This window comes from Pseudophryne corroboree, chromosome 12 (genome assembly GCF_028390025.1).
Source record: "Pseudophryne corroboree isolate aPseCor3 chromosome 12, aPseCor3.hap2, whole genome shotgun sequence".
Classification (NCBI taxonomy): Eukaryota; Metazoa; Chordata; class Amphibia; order Anura; family Myobatrachidae; genus Pseudophryne; species Pseudophryne corroboree.
Genome location: NC_086455.1, coordinates 164,721,251 through 164,742,000, shown reverse-complemented (window position 1 = coordinate 164,742,000; position 20,750 = coordinate 164,721,251). Strand labels below are relative to the sequence as shown.

The window sequence follows — 20,750 nt, the reverse complement described above, 5'->3', positions numbered from 1 at the left end:
CCCGCAATGTGCCGCTCCAGAACGCAATGTATGGTACATCGCAACTAAACGACTTAACCCCTACGAGTCTGGTACTTACATTAATCACCCTCCACAGTAATAGAATAAAGGCTCCCACAGCTGAAAAACATGTCCCTCCATACATACAGACTTGGGGGGGGGGGGGAATATCCAATTATCCTCGGTAAAACATCGGGTCAAAAAAGACATGGATTTTTTTCCGTTGTTTCACCCAATTTTTTGTAATTTTTTTCTTTTTTCTTTTTACACAGGCTATCCAGACGGATTGATCGCCTGTATAAAAAAAAACCAAAAAAAAAAAAAAAAAACCAACCCTTCTCCCAAAAACACACAGGTTCAGTGAAACCTGTGTGTTTTCGTGTGAATCTGCCCTGTTTTTCGGACGAAAACTGTACTGTATCCGGGGATTCTGCTTCGTCTGGTGAAACATAATCCCCGATAAGCCGGCGCGTGCCACAGCGGGCAATTAGCCCCGGTAAATTACCGGGAGAATTGTATATCCCCCTAAATGGTATAAAAAAATAAAAAAAATAAAAAAGTAATCAAAGGCTGATGACCATATAAACCACACTCTGGACAGGAGGATGAGGAAGGAACTGGAACAATGTAATAAACCACATCTCAGCCAGTGACCGAGGAACAGGACGTGCAAGACAGACACCGTCCAACAATTCTACACATACAGAAACACTTACTGGCCACTTACAGTAAGGGAACCTGAAGGCTGATCTTTGCTTTCAGACCGCAATCCAAGCACTGGATGGCGCAGAATACTCAGGGAGGCACCAGACTGACCTACCTCACTATATAACAATACCCCACACCCACAGTAGCATACTCACAGTCCTGGAGGTTGAAGTCATTCGGTGCCCGGGCAGACCAGAGCCTCATAGTATTCACAGTGTTATTCATGTACCCGGGGACGGGGGTGTCATAAGGCATGGCCAGGACAACCTATGACATGGAGAAAGACGGGGTATAAAAACAGCACAGTTCCATTATCCATACACACTGGTCCGGAGTGTAGTCACCCACCTGAGTGTCCACCCACCGCACGCCCGTCTTGGTGTCCTCCACACGTCCATAGAAGTGAACAGGGAGCATGTACTCTGGACGAGCCTTCTCCCAAGGATTTCCATGTCTCAGCCAGTCATCCGCTTCCTCCACCTACAGGAAGAGAGAAAGCAAGCCATGGTGGCTGCCATTACACTATACAGAAGAGAGCGCCAGCTTGTGTTGGAGAGACCAGGAACAACATGTACTATTCTCATCCGATTATTATGAAGCCTAGAACCATGAGACTATCTGCGTACAACAAATGAATCCATAGCTTTACCTTACTATGGGGTGTCCCAGAAAACGTTACACAGCCATCACCCCACCACAGCTACTCCAACTACATTTTAGATTTTTTAATTTAGAGACAAAAATCAGTATAAAACACCAGCAGTCTAGAGCATGGCTTATAAGGAGGGGTGTAGTGTGTATTGGGAAGACGAAGGGATTGTGCTGGATTACCAACCTGGGGGGGGGGGGGTATTCAATTATTTGAAAAGTCACTTGGGTGTCTGTTTTTCCTATCTGATAGACAGGAAAACACAGACACCCAAAAAAAAATGTATATCGCCCTTGGATCAGTTGACAAGTTATAGCTAGACGTTTGTGTCACGTATGACAGAAAAGACAATCTTTCTTCATCAGTTTAACACCGGCTTCACATCCCTACTGTTATAGGGGGTCATGCAGAGTTGATCGCTCGCTGGCTAGTTTTAGCAGCTGTGCAAACGCTATGCCGCCGCCCACTGGGGAGTGTATTTTAGCTTAGCAGAAGTGCAGCCGAGCTCTGCAAAAACAATTTGTGCAGTTTCAGAGTAGCTCTGAACCTACTCAGCGCTTGTGATCACTTCAGCCTTTGCGTGTCCGAGTTTGACGTCATACACCCGTCCAGCCACGCTTGTTTTTTTCAGACACGCCTGCGTTTTTGCAAACACTCCCTGGAAAACGGTCAGTTGACACCCAGAAACGCCCCCTTCCTGTCAATATTCTTGCGGCCGTCAGTGCGAAGAAAAACTTTGCAAGAACCTGAACACAACCACAAAGGGCTTTGTACCCGTACGTCGCGCGTGCGCATTGCGGGGCAACCGCATGCGCATAAATGCAGTTTTTCACCTAATCGCTGCGCAAATCGGCAGCGAACGATCAACTCGGAATGACCCCCATAGTGCGGCAAAAGGAACCATCAGCTGCCTCCATTCCTCTACTCATTTAATGTCACATACAGCCCTGTGCTCACTCATCTCCTGATATACTCTGTGCTGCTGGGGGACCCTGCTCCTCCCACTATCTAACTAGTAAGTTGCTACCTGCTGCCTCCATTCCCTGCACACTAAAGACACTTGTATTTGCCTTAATTGTAAGACCGTACTCACTTAGCTTTTAAAAGGAGGGCACTTACGACACACACTATATATGGACATTGTACCTAATTTCCTGTTATGCAGATTAGACACAAGCCTATGTACCAACATCACACAGAAGTGTGGACGGGATAAGGGAACTGTGAAATAGAAGAAAGCCGGCCTTATGTAACGGAGAACTATTACAGTTTATGGTGTCTCAATGACTATTACCCAAAACCTTCTTGAAATGTAAAAACATGACAAAGCCACAAGTGGCAGTATGCGCAGTTCACAAAGGGTTAACCACGATATACCCTAGTCCTCGTCTGTACATGTTGTTTACAGCACAAGTCATTTGCAGTAACTGCTTTGAAAATTAAATGCTGATTTGCAAAGAAATGATTCTTATATGCTGCATGCGATTCCATAGTGCCTCCATAAGAGCACCGTGCAGCTGTCAGGTCTCACTTCATGCCATTCACCCAAGGTGCAGATGCTACCGGTATAAGGAGTCTATAGAACAGACACGGTTTGCAACACAGTGCAAGCCGACAAAACCTTGCTATGGCAGGAAGTATGCTCTAAGGGCAGCAAAGGCATCCTAACATGGGAACAAGAGTTTTAAAATATTGAGTCCTTAGGTGACCAGGGTTCTAGACCCCCCACTGCGGCAGTACAATGGGCCTCAGGAAGAGTATCACAGATAGAGGTATAAAGAAAAGAGCACAGCAAGATTATCTCATACTGTGTATATATAAAAGGCTCTCGTACCTGCCAGCCGTCTTTGATCTTCTGGTTGAAGATTCCGTACTCATATCGGATGCCGTACCCGTAGGCGGCGAGTCCCAGCGTTGCCATAGAATCCAAGAAACAAGCTGACAAAGAAGAAGTGGGATTAACAGGACAGACATTGTCCACCAACCGTCAACACTTGGGCCCGTACAACACGGAATACATAATGATACGGAATGTAGACACAAGCACGCCTACCCACCAAAGCAGAAAACTGCAATAATCTGGACTTTAGCATATAAGGCATTGTTAACAAACCCAGAAAGCAGACAAATGGGCAAAACCATGATGCACTGCAGGGGGCGGGGGGGGGGGTAGATGTAACGTGCAGAGAGAGTTAGATTTGGGTGGGGTGTGTTCAAACTGAAATCTAAATTGCAGTGTAAAAATAAAGCAGCCAGTATTTACCCTGCACAGAAACAATATAACCCACCCAAATCTAACTCTCTCTGCACGTTACATCTGCCCCACCTGCAGTGCACATGGTTTTACCCATTAGTGTGCTCTTTTGGTTTGCTAACAAACCTGAATACCCCCCCCCCCCCCCATAGTACAGAGGAGCTTAGGACATTTAGCTCACTCTATTAGGACAGCCAACCCCCCCCCCCAAAAAAAATATTTAATGGCAGTAAATTATGTATTTGAAAATTAGCGCCTAATGGACAGCAGCGTATTAAGCAGCCCCATTGTTCTAGAGCGGTTCCACACAGCGTCACATGCCAACCACTGAGAAGTCTTCTTCCAGGCTGAAGTCTAACACCAAGGAGAGGGCTGGGGCAATTGCTGGGTGTGGTATGGAAGGTCGACCACTTGTGATTCTAGGTCGACGGGGTCTCTAGGTCGACATGAGTTTTTTTTTTTTTTTTTTGGTATAGTTATCTCCGTACAGTGACCAGGAACCCCAACTACTGCACCGTGTCCCCTCGCATGGCTCACTTCGCTCGCCAGGCTTAGCACATCTATGGTCAGGTCTTAGGCCCAAGGTTACCGTTCCCAATCGTAGTCCACGTGGATCGTTAAGTATGAAAGAGTTAAATAAATAAATTGAAACCTCATGTTGACCTTTTGACCCGCTGACCTAGAACATGTCGACCTTTTGACCGTCGACCTACAACATTCCGCCCTTTGACCTAGAACATGTCGACCTAGAGACCCCGTCGACCAACAGCGGTTGACCAGACATTGTCAACTTAAGTGTGGTGGACCTAGAGACCGGATACCCAATTGCTCACTGATATGGAGGACGGCTGCCTTCAGGAATGATCGGGGCAGAGCAGCAGTATGGGATTTATGATCAGTAATGCTCTTGGTAGTAACTTCTACAGTATGTGTAGTATACAAGAGGTCTTCTTGGACCACAAGCTTTGCACCCTCTCCTAAATGAGAAGGCCTCACATGAGACAGCCCCCATAAGAACAGAGCCAAATAAAAAATCCCCACAGTAATGACTTCAGTAACAATATCCACCCACCCCCAGTGTCCACGCTCAGTTTAATGGCATCCCTGCTGGGTCAGCTTAGAACGTGCAGCTGGAAGGTTTCATACATGAAATAAATATTTGTTTAAGTGGACGTTTTCTGAACAAGGATCAATAAGACTGGACGTTAATCTGCTTCTAGCTACAAGAAATCACAGAAACTCTCCGCTGTCCTCTCCACATGAAAGCGCTGAAGGGCCACTGACCAGCCAGACGTCCCAGGCCACCGTTACCAAGGCCAGCGTCTTCTTCCATCTCCTCCAGTTCCTCGATGTCCAGCCCCAGCTACAGGTGAACGATTAGAAAAGACAAAAAGTTAAAATAACGACAGGAATGGTCAGAAACAACCTTAGTAGACCTAGAAGTCTATCAAGTAAAAACATCACCTGTTCTATAGCACCTTTTATGTTGGACAATTGCATTCTTGCCAATATTAAACACCGATCGCATAACTAGTTTCATGTACTCTGTCATGAACTCCGTTTAGGACACAGGTGTTTGCGCCGTCAGACAGATTACGTTTATTGGACTGTACATTTATCTCCTGGCAACGTGCAACATGCATTGGGGGTCATTCCGAGCTGTTCGCTCGTTTTTTTTCCGCTTCGGTGCGATTAGTCGCAAACTGTGCATGCGCAATGTTCGCAGTGCGCCTGCGCCAAGTAAATCAGCACAAAAGTTTGATATTTTACTCACAGCGTAACTAAGTTTTTTCATCGCTCTGGTGATCGTAGTGTGATTGACAGGAAGTGGGTATTTCTGGGCGGAAACTAGCCGTTTTATGGGAGTGTGCGGAAAAACGCTGGCGTGTCAGGGAAAAACGCGGGAGTGTCTGAAGAAATGGGGGTGTCTGGGCGAACGCTGGGCGTGTGTGTGACGTCAAACCAGGAATGAAACGGACTGAACTGATCGCAATCTGTGAGTAGGTCTGGAGCTACTCAGAAACTGCTAAGAAATTTCTATTCGCAATTCTGCTAATCTTTCGTTCGCAATTCTGCTATGCTAAGATACACTCCCAGAGGGCGGCGGCCTAGCGTGTGCAATGCTGCTAAAAGCAGCTAGCGAGCGAACAACTCGGAATGAGGGCCATTATGTTACCTTCCAGCCTCTGCAGATTTGCCGGGTGGTATAAAGACAGATGAAACCTTGTTTATATTCCCAGTCTCTGGACAGGACACAAATCTGAGCTCTACTGTAGATACAATTGTATATAATGCAGAGATCACAGCAAAGGGTGGGGAGCATTGGTAGCAAGTAACACTGCTTAGCGACCAAGGCATGGCTGAAGTTGCAAGAGGAAAGTATGAACAAGTTATGAACAAGTGCCATTGACTTTAGTTTAGAAGTCGCCTTCATACATATATTGATCATTTCTGTCATGGTGGCATGCAGAGGAGAAGACAACGAGCCAATATGAAATCTAATGGCACAGGCTAGATAAAGGAGACAGTCCTAAGCAAATCTGTGACTGAATGTGCCCTAAATGATCTGCTTCACCACATGCACACACTACAACATCCTCTTTCCCTCTCCAACATTAGATCAGTAAATCCAAGAGACAATGAAACCTCGGACTGCAGGGTAAGGAGTGCGCCTTGTCTGCACATATGGAAAAGATGGATTTTACCATACAAAGGTCCATCTGATTTTTCAATAACGTATCTCCGCTCAAAGTAATGTGTGAGCCAAGTTCAAGTATCAGTTAGATAAGTAACTGCAGAAACAGATACCCACCCAACATAACCAGGCAATCCTCATCCTCAGGCCATTATAGTTATGTCACAGTGTGATACCACATCAGAAGCCTCATTGCCACTCTGTGCTGCTGGGGGACACTGCTCCTTCCACTATACAACGGTCAGTCTCTGGGTTTCTGTATCAGAGTGACAGCAGCCTCACATTAGTGCTCTGTGCTGCTGGGGACACTGCTCCTTCCAGTATATAACTCTCAGTCTCTGGGTTCCTGTGCAGCCTCATATTACTGCTCTGTGCTGCTGGAGACCCTGCTCCTTCTAGTATATAACTCTCAGTCTCTGGGTTCCTGCTGCCTCCATTCCCCTCCTCACATCATGTCACTGCCCCTGTCACATGCAGCTCTGTCCTCACTGACACATCACTCATCTCCTGATATACTCTGTGCTGCTGGGAGCCCTGCTCCTCCCACTATATAACTCACAGTCTGTGACTTCCTGCTGCCCCCATTCTCCTCCTCACATCATCTCACTAGCCCTGTTCTCACTGACACACCCCTCACCTCCTGATATACTCTGTGCTGCTGGGAGACCCTGCTCCTCCCACTATAAAACTTTCCGGCTTCCGCAGAGCTTTGCGAGGTCCCCACCAGGTGAAAATGCTCATGCACAGATGGTCATCATGCGAAAATGACAAACTACTGGTTAAGAACCCTGGCTCTAGACTGTTAGCGCTCACGTGCAGGATACTCTGAACCTTATGTCTCATGTGTACACTGTCCAGCCTTTGTGCCATGTCTAACTGCACGGTCACGCGATCATTTGCTGCACTGAATTATACCTCCACCAAGAGACACAAGCCCTGACGTGCGCCTGTTCTAGCATGGCTCGCACATTCATATATTTGTGAACGTTGATCGGCTGTAACCGGACGCAGCGCTTGTGTGTAAACTCACTGATGATAGAGTAACATGGTTATACAGTAACCTGAGCTACAGGGGTCAGGAGACTTCATGTACCCTGAATATAACGCTCACGCTCTATACAGAGCGCAGCAGACACCAAGGAGACTACCTCGCCCTCTGGCAAATTCTGTTCCGAGGGCCAAGGCCTGCTTGTTCGTGCTGGATCATTTATACTGGCAGCAAACGATGCCAGGCATTTCCTGAAGCCAGGACACTAAACAGTAAGACTAGGCCTAAACGCTGCAGCATCCGCCCCTTCCAGCCCCTATGAGATCAGAGCATCAGCCGAGTATTCTCTGGGTCACACAGAGCCCCGTTCATACACTCCGCTCACAGAAGGCAGAGTCCTAACGTGATACAACCGATATATCGGATTTACAGAATCCCAAACACCATCTAAACTTCACCCGATCCCAACTATTACAGATCAGCTGCTGCCAAATACACGTGACGGCTCCAGGCATCTAATGAACGGCACATTCAGGGTTACTGTCTGCACCAGTTATATAACCGCTTGTACTCTGCACAGTTTCAGTAACTCTGCTGGAGTGGCCAGGTTCCGCTTCCAATAACGGGATAATCAAATATGCATAAGAATGTCGCCTATTACTCATGGAGCAGCGCCATCTGACACGCGGCCAGAGCCGGAAGGAACTGTATTGGAACAATGGCGGAGAGTTCTGTACTGAGGGGCCCGCAGGACACCTATTGTTCTGTAAGGGGGCGAGGGACGTTAATGATGGTAACCCAGAACCCAGAGACCGAGTATTAGGTGGAACGATCTTTTATTGCAAATCACGGAATGAGCTACACATTTATTATGTACAGGGGGAGACTTAGCAAATCTTGGAGAGAAAAAGTACCAACCAATCAGCTCCTGTCTTCAAGCAAAGCCTGTTACAGACAGTCAGGAGCTGATTGGTACCTTATCTCTCCACTTTAGCCACTCCCAAGTTTGATGCATCTCCTCCAGAATATGCTGCTACAGTACGGCAAGATGGGTCCTTACCTGATAGATGGCTTCATCGCAGGCATTCTGCAAGCCCAGGTTAATCATGGTGTTCTGCAGGGTACGGCCCATGTAGAATTCCAGAGACAGATAGTAGGTTCTCTGCAGGACAAAATAAAGGTCAGCAGGCACAGAAACCACGTTACGGAACTCAATGCACAAATAACTATGACTGCCAGAACTAACCCCCCTCCCCCACGCATCACTTCATCATACAGTACATTATTATCAATGACATAAGGATGAGGCGGAGTTGGACCTGCACCCGTTTCCGCAGCGCCTCTCGCTTCTTGACGTACTGATCATGCGTCGGAGCAGAGTGCACACCAGCGCGGCTGATGTAGTGCCATACGCACGTCAGTCACATATATGGTTCAGGCTCCCTGTACATAGACAGCCCGTCATTACTGACCAACAGCGTTTATGAACTACAGGTCAGTAACCAGTCTGATGGGGTAATGGTTAGATTACTGCCTCACAGCACTGAGGTCATGGATTCCACTCACACTATGTCCTTAACTGTGTGGAGTTTGTATGTTCTCCCCGTGCCTGCGTGGGTATCCTCCAGGACCTCAGGCCCCCCCCCCACACCACAATTTTTTGTATACTGGCTCACAACAAAAATTAACCCTAGTGTGTACGTGTACGTGTGGCAGACTAGACGGGCAGAGCGGTTCTCATCTGCCGTCACATTCTATGTTTTAACGAGAAGTTCATTACATGACAACTCTGTTGTATTGTTCCAAGTGTTCCACTAGCAGCAGCTACAGGACCACAGCGGCCGAATAGTTAATTATGAACGCTAGGTCACTACCCTGAAATGAACTAATCTGCCAGAATAACGCAGAGTCAGCAAGGGTCTCATGTGGCGGCCTGAGCTGGCATTAGGAAATCCTTCACCTACTTGGTCACCAAGGTGCCCGAAGAGCGGGATGTGTGGTGGCCGGGGCAGGATCTGTAGGGAGAGTATGGGCCAGATTTATCAAGCCTTGGGTGATAAAGTACCAACCAATCAGCCCCCAACGGTCATTTTTCAAACACAGCCTGATATGGCAGTTAGGAGCTGATTGGTTGGTAATTTATCCCTGTACAATTTATCACTCTCCAAGGCTTGATAAATCTGGCCCTATGTGTCTACAATATGTATGTTTAACCCTTTGGGTCCACTATGGGGATTTTGGTACTGTGGCCGTTTCAGGAGACATTTAAATGTTTAACACATAATTCTGACACTGGATTTAATACTTTTCTTCCAGCCCAATCCCAATGCATCATGCAGAGGTCACAGGGACAAGGGAATGGAACAGAAGATTTTGTTTTAGTTACAGAGCGCACAAGACACAAACACACAAAGAATAAAAAACAGGAATCAACCCAGCCTAAGAGCTTACACTCTATTCTGCGCACGGAATGGATTTCTGCCATTTAAAGGATCACTGGATTGAAAGTGAAATCTTCGGCACAATGGGTTAAAAAGACAAACTAAACAAAACACCACACCCACAATAACCAGATCACTCTGTGCTGGCCCAGAGCCACAGCCAGATCCCAGCAGTTATCACAGCCCAGAAGGGAAACTAACAGCCAGATCCCAACAGTTATCACAGCCCAGAAGGGAAACTAACAGCCAGATCCCAACAGTTATCACAGCCCAGAAGGGAAACTAGAGGCTACCCAGCCAGAGTGTATGGAGAAAGACAAATCCATAGCCTCCCGTCATCTGCACCTATAGCAGGGAAGGCTGCACTGTAACTATACCTGGGTCACCTACACAGTACCTACAGACATAGCCTCCTGTCATCTGCACCTATAGCAGAGAAGGCTACACTGTAACTATACCTGGGTCACCTACACAGTACCTACAGACATAGCCTCCTGTCATCTGCACCTATAGCAGGGAAGGCTGCACTGTAACTATACCTGGGTCACCTACACAGTACCTACAGACATAGCCTCCTGTCATCTGCACCTATAGCAGAGAAGGCTACACTGTAACTATACCTGAGTCACCTACACCGTACCTACAGACATAGCCTCCTGTCATCTGCACCTATAGCAGAGAAGGCTACACTGTAACTATACCTGGGTCACCTACACAGTACCTACAGACATAGCCTCCTGTCATCTGCACCTATAGCAGGGAAGGCTGCACTGTAACTATACCTGGGTCACCTACACAGTACCTACAGACATAGCCTCCTGTCATCTGCACCTATAGCAGGGAAGGCTACACTGTAACTATACCTGGGTCACCTACACAGTACCTACAGACATAGCCTCCTGTCATCTGCACCTATAGCAGGGAAGGCTACACTGTAACTATACCTGGGGTACCTACACAGTACCTACAGACATAGCCTCCTGTCATCTGCACCTATAGCAGGGAAGGCTGCACTGTAACTATACATGGGTCACCTACACAGTACCTACAGACATAGCCTCCTGTCATCTGCACCTATAGCAGGGAAGGCTGCACTGTAACTATACCTGGGTCACCTACACAGTACCTACAGACATAGCCTCCTGTCACCTGCACCTATAGCAGGGAAAGCTACACTGTAACTATACCTGGGTCACCTACACAGTACCTACAGACATAGCCTCCTGTCACCTGCACCTATAGCAGAGAAGGCTACACTGTAACTATACCTGGGTCACCTACACAGTACCTACAGACATAGCCTCCTGTCATCTGCACCTATAGCAGGGAAGGCTACACTGTAACTATACCTGGGGTACCTACACAGTACCTACAGACATAGCCTCCTGTCATCTGCACCTATAGCAGGGAAGGCTGCACTGTAACTATACCTGGGTCACCACACAGTACCTACAGACATCGCCTCCTGTCATCTGCACCTATAGCAGGGAAAGCTGCACTGTCTAACTATACCTGGGTCACCTACACAGTACCTACAGACATAGCCTCCTGTCATCTGCACCTATAGCAGGGAAGGCTGCACTGTAACTATACCTGGGTCCCCTACACAGTACCTACAGACATAGCCTCCTGTCACCTGCACCTATAGCAGGGAAAGCTACACTGTAACTATACCTGGGTCACCTACACAGTACCTACAGACATAGCCTCCTGTCATCTGCACCTATAGCAGGGAAGGCTGCACTGTAACTATACCTGGGTCACCTACACAGTACCTACAGACAGCCTCCTGTCACCTGCACCTATAGCAGGGAAAGCTGCACTGTAACTATACCTGGGTCACCTACACAGTACCTACAGACATAGCCTCCTGTCATCTGCACCTATAGCAGGGAAGGCTACACTGTAACTATACCTGGGTCACCTACACAGTACCTACAGACATAGCCTCCTGTCATCTGCACCTATAGCAGGGAAGGCTACACTGTAACTATACCTGGGTCACCTACACAGTACCTACAGACATAGCCTCCTGTCATCTGCACCTATAGCAGGGAAGGCTGCACTGTAACTATACCTGGGTCACCTACACAGTACCTACAGACATAGCCTCCTGTCACCTGCACCTATAGCAGGGAAGGCTACACTGTAACTATACCTGGGTCACCTACACAGTACCTACAGACATAGCCTCCTGTCATCTGCACCTATAGCAGGGAAGGCTGCACTGTAACTATACCTGGGTCACCTACACAGTACCTACAGACATAGCCTCCTGTCATCTGCACCTATAGCAGAGAAGGCTACACTGTAACTATACCTGGGTCACCTACACCGTACCTACAGACATAGCCTCCTGTCATCTGCACCTATAGCAGAGAAGGCTACACTGTAACTATACCTGGGTCACCTACACAGTACCTACAGACATAGCCTCCTGTCATCTGCACCTATAGCAGGGAAGGCTGCACTGTAACTATACCTGGGTCACCTACACAGTACCTACAGACATAGCAGGGAAGGCTGCACTGTAACTATACCTGGGTCACCTACACAGTACCTACAGACATAGCCTCCTGTCATCTGCACCTATAGCAGGGAAGGCTGCACTGTAACTATACCTGGGTCACCTACACAGTACCTACAGACATAGCCTCCTGTCACCTGCACCTATAGCAGGGAAAGCTACACTGTAACTATACCTGGGTCACCTACACAGTACCTACAGACATAGCCTCCTGTCACCTGCACCTATAGCAGAGAAGGCTACACTGTAACTATACCTGGGTCACCTACACAGTACCTACAGACATAGCCTCCTGTCATCTGCACCTATAGCAGGGAAGGCTACACTGTAACTATACCTGGGGTACCTACACAGTACCTACAGACATAGCCTCCTGTCATCTGCACCTATAGCAGGGAAGGCTACACTGTAACTATACCTGGGGTACCTACACAGTACCTACAGACATAGCCTCCTGTCATCTGCACCTATAGCAGGGAAGGCTGCACTGTAACTATACCTGGGTCACCTACACAGTACCTACAGACATAGCCTCCTGTCACCTGCACCTATAGCAGGGAAAGCTACACTGTAACTATACCTGGGTCACCTACACAGTACCTACAGACATAGCCTCCTGTCACCTGCACCTATAGCAGAGAAGGCTACACTGTAACTATACCTGGGTCACCTACACAGTACCTACAGACATAGCCTCCTGTCACCTGCACCTATAGCAGAGAAGGCTACACTGTAACTATACCTGGGTCACCTACACAGTACCTACAGACATAGCCTCCTGTCATCTGCACCTATAGCAGGGAAGGCTACACTGTAACTATACCTGGGGTACCTACACAGTACCTACAGACATAGCCTCCTGTCATCTGCACCTATAGCAGGGAAGGCTACACTGTAACTATACCTGGGGTACCTACACAGTACCTACAGACATAGCCTCCTGTCATCTGCACCTATAGCAGGGAAGGCTGCACTGTAACTATACTTGGGTCACCTACACAGTACCTACAGACATAGCCTCCTGTCATCTGCACCTATAGCAGGGAAGGCTGCACTGTAACTATACCTGGGTCACCTACACAGTACCTACAGACATAGCCTCCTGTCATCTGCACCTATAGCAGGGAAGGCTGCACGGTCACTATACCTGGGTCACCTACACACTATTACATTCTCTTCATGTTTCCGCTGTAAGTCAGTACAGTATACAGGAGACTGTTCTGTGGGGCAGAGGGGAACTACACAGCACTGAGGGGTAACTGCAGCTGCCCTCCCCCGGACGGATCTGACCATGAGACGCTGCTACCAGTGAGTGGGCTGTACACATCAACCTGCGCTTTACTTGCGTTTATTTATGAACGCGTGTTACTTATCAGTGCGTCAGACGCAGCTCACACCGTGGGGACTGAACACCGTGTCCTGGGGACTGTGCACTGGAGGAGCAGCCGCAGGTATAAGCAGCGCAGTGTGCACACAGCTATAGCAGCACCGGGGAGGGGGAATGATGTGGGCGCAGTCACGTACTCTATCACTACTTACATAACAGAACATAACATGTATCAGCTGCAGCCGCAACTGCCAGGGCGAGGAGGCCACTACTAACGCCCATAGGGCACCCCACTCCTACCACAGGGCACCTACCCACAGTGCCCCCCCCCCCTCCTGCCATAGGGCACCCACCCACAGTGCCCCCCCCCCCCTCCTGCCACTGTGCAGCCATGCCCCCCCTCCTGCCACAGGGCACCTACCCACAGTACACCCCCCTCCTGCCACTGGGCACTCATGCCACAGTGCACCCTCCTCCTGCCACAGAGCACCTACCCACAGTGCCCCCCCAGCCACAGGGCACCTATGCCCCCCCCCCCCAGTTCCCCCCACTCCTGCCACAGTACACCCATGCCCCCCAACCACAGTGCACCCATGCCCACGGCACCCTCACCCCGGGAGAGCCAGGGGCACACACCTTGGGGTCCTTCTCGTAGTAGTACTGCTGCGTCCTGATCCACCTCCCCACCAGGTGGTCGCGCACAGTGTGGGCCAGGGCGAAGTAGTAGTCCCTGGTGGTGGAGACATTGCGGTCCTTGACCAGGGTGAAGTGCAGGTGCCGGTTGAAGCCTTTCTTCAGCTCAGACACGTTCTCCACCCCGACTATTCCCCTGATGCTGATCTGCTTCCTCTTCTCCAGGTCAGTCAGCGGCTTGGCCATGTCTGCAGCTGCGGGATGGGAGCAGAGGAGAGCCGGGGCTGTACTTTATAACTTCCCCGGGGCTGCCCCCTCCCCCTGCCCGGCTATTGGTAGGAGGCTGGGGCCGGGACTCAGGCAGCCCAATGGCAGGGAGCATTGCTGTGTGCTGCTGAGTGCACCACCCATACCCTGGCCGGCTGCCCCGGTGCCCTACCTGGCTGTGTCTGGGCACTGGCTGCTCACATGCACACAGCCCCTATACAGCTGCCAGCAGGAATGTGATATATACTATATAGCAGCAGCTACATATATACACAGACAGCTACTGCTGCAGAATAATGTGTGCACACTGCTCTCCAGGCTTCCTGCTTCTCAGAGGAACCACAAGTCCCAGCAAGTTTTCATCTAAAGTACAGGTAGTCTTTCTATTTACTGTGCAACTACTAGTGACAGCATGCCTTGCAAGCCTCTCTCACTGATTACCTATGGTTGACAGGGCATGCTGGCGCTTTGTAGTTCCACAGCAGGTGTAGCGCCTCTAGTAATATTTAGTTTACAAGTCTAACAGCCGGACCGGGAACACATGCTCTGTGAGTGCAGAGGGGTAGTTGTGGCATGGCACAGCAGACCAGCAGAGGTTCTCTTGGATGAAATGAGTACAGTACATGGATTTAGTTTTCTGGAAGGTATAGGGGGGGTCATTCCTAGTTGATCGCTCGCTAGCAGTTTTTAGCAGCTGTGCAAACGAATTGTCGCTGCCCCCCGGTGGAGTGTATTTTTTCGCTTTGCAGAAGTGCGAACGCCTGTGCAGCAGAGCGCCTGCAAAAACATTTTGTGCAAAACAAGACCAGCCCTGTAGTTACTCTTCGTGTGCGTTGATTCTAACGATGGAGGGACGGGTTTTGACGTCACACATCCAACCAGCGAACACCCAGCCACGCCTGCGTTTTTCTGCCATACCTGCATTTTACCAAATACTCCCTGAAAAAAGGTCAGTTGCCACCCAGAAATGCCCACTTCATGTCAATCTCCTTGCGGCCGGCTGTGCGTTTGGAATCGTCGCTAGAACCAGTGCAAATCCACAAAGGACTTTGTACCCGTAAGACGCGTGTGCGCATTGTGGTGCATACGCATGTGCAGATTAGCCATTTTTTTTCACTGATCGCTACGCAGCGAACAACGGCAGCTAGCGATCAACTCGGAATGACCCCATAATGCATTGTGTCTGATTCCCTGTTAGAAGTCAGACCACAGAAAAATGGCCACTACCTAGAGGTTCATTCCACAAATTAATATCAGACTATGAAAATAATTGTAAAAAGAATGAAGTAGGAAGAAGCTGTGCAGTAATTAAAATGCAATTTTTTTTTCTTTACCTCGTTGGCTCATACAGTATTTCATTGTGTCTGGTCTGACAACTTTCTATGATAGTTAAAGTGTAACACATTCCTGAGGCAGAGTCTACAGATCAGCGCTATATGTTGTAACCATAATACAGTATACGCTGCTTGCTGCAAATGTACTTTACACAGTGATATGAGAGCTTGGCCAGTTCTATAGTCTGGTACATTAGGATAGGGGGCATTCCCTTAAAAATGTTATGTACTTCGGCTTGGTGCATTTGTAGATGCTGCCATCAAACACACCATCTAAAAACATTGTCCATTTGCAGGAATATCGGCATGGCGTGTGACCCTATGTGGTGGTAAGGGCAGTCGAGAGCCGGGATGGGCCCAAGTACTTTTCAAGGGGCGTGGCCTAATCACAGGAGGTGTGGTCATGTACCCTTCGAAAAAAATACTGCAAAAAAAATACAAAAAACAGTATGTTAAGCACCTACATGGCCACACTACAGCCCAGTACACAGCGGCGTGTGCTGGGCTGAGGAGAAGAGCTGCAGCTGCTGCTGCCAGGTAAGGGGAAGGGGGCCCGGGGCCCTGCTGGACCCTTCCATCAGACCTGGGCCCGGGTAATTTGTACCCCCCCTCTCGGCACCACTGGTAGTGGTTGTCTCCTTTTTCATTGTGGGTTAGCTCTTTCCTGATCGAGTCTCCTGGACCAATATAACCAGCCGGCACGGCCCAGAGTCAGGGCCGGATTAAGCCTTTGGGGGTGCCCGGGGCACTTAAGACAGGGGGGCCCTGGAGGAAGGTGGGGGATGTATATTAGATTGTGCATACCTCCCAACATGTCCCATTCCAGGAGGGACAAATGCTCTCTACCTGGATTTCCCTCCTAATATATGATCGATGTCACCTGTGTTGAACTATTTAATTGATAAGAAAGGTGTGTCAGCACAGGTGATTGCAATCATACATTAAGCAGAAAGTCCAGGTAAAGAGCATTTTGTCCCTCCTGGAATGGGTCATGGTGGGAGGTATAGATTGTGTATATTACATTTAAACCAATGGTGTATTTTAGTTTTTACTAATAGTTGAATGCCTGGGTACTGTTTATATAGTAGCTCCACCTAACTGAAAGACAACTATTATATAAACTGTTCTTGTAGTGGAACAAAGACAACTTAACCTTAAAATACACATAGACAAATAAAATCTATAATTTATCTGTCACATGCAATAAAAGCATCATCCTCTGTACTACTTACACACTGGGACAGGACTCAGGAGGACTCTATGTGTGTGTCTCTATCTCTAGACCCAAATAGTTTAGTTGCATAAAAGTTTACACAGGACTCAGACACCCAGGTGGTAGAAAGAGAAGCTGGGATCCCTGAGTCACTTACAGCTCTCTCCACCCTCCTATCTCTCCTCTGGTCAGAAATCTCTGTCGGTAGCTCATGAAACATGATATTCCTGTGTCTCTGCCTGCACTGCAAACTGTCCTGCTCACATTCTGGCTCTCGCATTAAGAGGGAAAGCTAGTGATATCAGTGTGCTTTGGCCGGGGTGCCCCTGGTATGCCCTGCATCCCCCCTTACTCTGGCTATGCCCAGAGTCCTGCTGGTCATAGCTGCAACACTTGGGGGTAGATTTACTATCGGTCATCTATGAAATACTATCACTTTGTGACTCTAACTCTTGGTGCTTCTTAGTCCTTGGCTGAGGGGAGCTATGCATGCATTTAGGGGGTATAATAAACAAGAATACATTTGTAAACATATATAACAATGGTGCAATTTTAGACCACCTAGGGGGAGTGACATGGACGTTCTTCCCAATGACAGGGGGTCTCTGGTAATGATGACCATCGGATACTGATTGTTGATGACCATTGATGTTCCCCATCCAATGCTTTCTCCTTTAGATTCCGGGACTGTGACGGTTGCCACCATCACCTTCTTCTTTGCGTTGGCTGCTGACGTCCCTCCTGGTCAGTGTGTCCGTACCGGAGCCTCTATTGCGTATGCACAAAATTCAGCTATCCTCTACTCCCGGACTCCAAGGATTGTGAGTGCTGCGATATGCCACAAACTTTGCGTCTTTAAGGGGGAGATGTACTAATCCTTGGAGGATGATAAAGTGGAGAAAGATAAACTACCAACCAATCAGTTCCTAACTGTCATTTTTCAAACACAGCCTGTTACATGGCAGTTAGGAGCTGATTGGTCGGTACTTTATCTCTCTCCACTTTGTCACTCTCCAAATCTAAGTACATCTCCCCCTAAGTCCCGTCCGCCGCAGAGGGCAGCTCATAAATGTGTCATCTCTGACTTTCAAGGAGTGGCACATATTGGAAATACTATGCAATGTAGTATGTACCAAGGGATTCTGGGTAATTGTAACTAGCCATGAGGTTCTGTAGAAACCTTGGCCCTCATTCCGAGTTGATCGCTCGCTAGCTACTTTTTGCAGCCGTGCAAACGCTATGCCGCCGCCCACGGGGGAGTGTATTTTCGCTTTGCAAGTGTGCGAACGCCTGTGCAGCCGAGCAGTGCAAAAACATTTTGTGCAAAACAAGACCAGCCCTGAAGTTACTTATCCTGTGCGATGATCCTAGCGTCTGAGGTCCCGTAATTGACGTCAGACACCCGCCCTGCAAACGCCTGGTCACGCCTGCGTTTTCCCTACCACTCCCAGAAAACGGTCAGTTGACACCCATGAACGCCCTCTTCCTGTCAGTCACCTTGCGATCGGCTGTGTGAATGGATTAGCCGCTGGAAGCATTGCACAGCAACGATGCTGTTTGTACCTGTACGACGTGCGTGCGTATTGCAGTGCATACGCTTGCGCAGTTTTGCCATTTTTTTACCTGATCGCTGCGCTGCGAAAATTGCCAGCGAGCGATCAACTCGGAATGAGGGCCCTTACACCTTAGTCTTACGCAGGTTATCCAGAAAACCTTGCTTGTTTTTGCTTGAGCCCTATTATTTATTAGTTATTAACAATTGATTACATAGTGGGGGTCATTCTGACCCGATCGCACGCTGCAGTTTATCGCAGCGATCGGGTCAGAACTGCGTATGCGCCGCAGTGCGCCGGCGCATGCCAGACGGCCGAAGGCTGTTGCTGAGCTACGATCGCCTCTGCCTGATTGACAGGCAGAGGCGGTCGCTGGGCGGGGGGGTGGGGTGGAATGGCGGCGTTTGGCCGCCGTTTCGTGGGCGCGGTCTGGCCAATGCAGGCGTGGCCGGACCATGCAGGGGGGGGTGCCGCAGCGGCTGCGTGACGTCACACGCAGCCGCTGTGGGCCGGGGAGCGACGAGTAGCTCCCGGCCAGCACACTAAAGCTGCGCTGGCCGGGAGCTACTCCTAAAGTTCAAAAGCATCGCTGCTGTGCGATGCCTTTACACTTCTGCAGGGGGGGGGGGGGGGGCACTGACATGCGGGGTGGGATAGCCCTGTGCTGGGCGTCCCCCCACAATTCTATTGTCGTGATCGTCGCCCTGCTAAATTTTGCAGGGCTACGATCAACTCGGAATGGCCCCCAGTGTTCACGTCTGCAGCACATTAACGTCCCGTGGAGGTGTGGCCAGTGCAGTTATCCGCCCACATGCACAGCCGCATGCCGCTCAGATTAGTGATATTAATAAAAGTAAATACTGGCAGCTTTTGCATGTAGCCCACAAATGTTAGCTTTATTTTTACACTGCAGTTATCAGTTTGAACACACCCCACCCAAATCTCAATCTCTCTGCACACGTTACATCTGCCCCACCTGCACTGCAGCATGGTTCTGCCAAGGTGCAAAGTTACTTTCTTATATTTATTTTGCTTTGCACCCAGTTCAGAATCAGCGGCCAGACCCTATATATCCGTACATTTCATTGATGTCTGTTGCTGGAGTCGTGGTTGCAATAATATGCAAATTCTAGTTTTAGTCTTTCCCTGGTGTAGATGCCCGGCGCCTGAGTGTGCCAGGCCTGAGCGTCAGCGTCTCTGCATGCTGCAGCACCGGCGGCGTTTCCTGACACACCACCATCGGCGCACTATCTACGCCTGTGCCAGCCCTGTGGCAGGAACAGTTTATCCGTCTGGCCGCAGCCTCCTATCCTTGTGGATGTGAACGCAGCCACTTACATTGCACGCATGCACACAACACTCCCGTTACATGCATATAGGGCCTGATTCACAATTGTACGCAAACCCCGAAGGTTTGCGCACAAATACAATGTTTGGGGGCCTGAACATGTGCAGGATGGGTCTTGCGATGTCACTCGCAGCCCCCATTGACAAGATGCGTTATTTGGTGGGCGCGGTACCTGGCACCGTTCTTCTACTGCATTAGTATTTTAATTAGAAATAAATGCCCGGCCGCTTCCTTGCAATTGCGCCATTCCATACACACATGAATCGGGACCATTTTACAGACATTTTCTGTGTCACTTCAGGCCGCCTCTCAGTCACTGACCAGGCACCATAGGGGTTTTCGGAATTTTTTGTGCATCCGCAGTTGCAAATAATTGCGGGTATAACGTTTGTTTGCCTCTGAATCACGCTCTTAGTGTCACTTCTGTCCTCCTGACAGATCATAACTGAAGGGTTATTGTTAGTGCATGCACGCTGCAGCTGGATGGGTCCTGAGCTGCCTCCTCCCAGGTGACTTAAGAACCCAGCGCACCTGTCTCGTGCAATCATGCCAAAGCAGAACCAGGGAACCAAATCACAGGCGTTGTTCATGGTCTACATTCCCCGGAACTGACTGATCCTCCTTATGCTGTACATCTCAGATTGGCTGTAGGTGACTTGGGGTTATAAAGGTTGTCTTGCAGTAACCCTGTATTTAAAGGAACTCTATAACTGAAATAATGAAAACACGATACTCAGCGGCTTATTTATCAATGCGTGATAGAACTCATTGTGAATAATAAATGGTGCTCCAGCCAATCAGCTCCCAACTATC

At 48.9% G+C, this 20,750-nt stretch overlaps 1 protein-coding gene across 1 annotated transcript in view; it reads right to left on the bottom strand.

Annotated features, from left to right (window-relative positions):
- PYGL (glycogen phosphorylase L) overlaps positions 1-14,504 on the bottom strand; it is a 33,204-nt gene extending 18,700 nt beyond the window's left edge. Inside the window, exons 1-6 of the mRNA XM_063948433.1 lie at positions 14,226-14,504; positions 8,355-8,456; positions 4,896-4,974; positions 3,192-3,295; positions 1,057-1,188; positions 864-975 (exon numbers count right to left, since the gene is read on the bottom strand). Of these exons, the coding sequence (XP_063804503.1) occupies positions 864-975; positions 1,057-1,188; positions 3,192-3,295; positions 4,896-4,974; positions 8,355-8,456; positions 14,226-14,468 (772 nt within the window). The 5' untranslated portion in view covers positions 14,469-14,504. The remainder of the gene's footprint in view (positions 1-863; positions 976-1,056; positions 1,189-3,191; positions 3,296-4,895; positions 4,975-8,354; positions 8,457-14,225) is intronic.
- Positions 14,505-20,750: the final 6,246 nt, after the last annotated feature.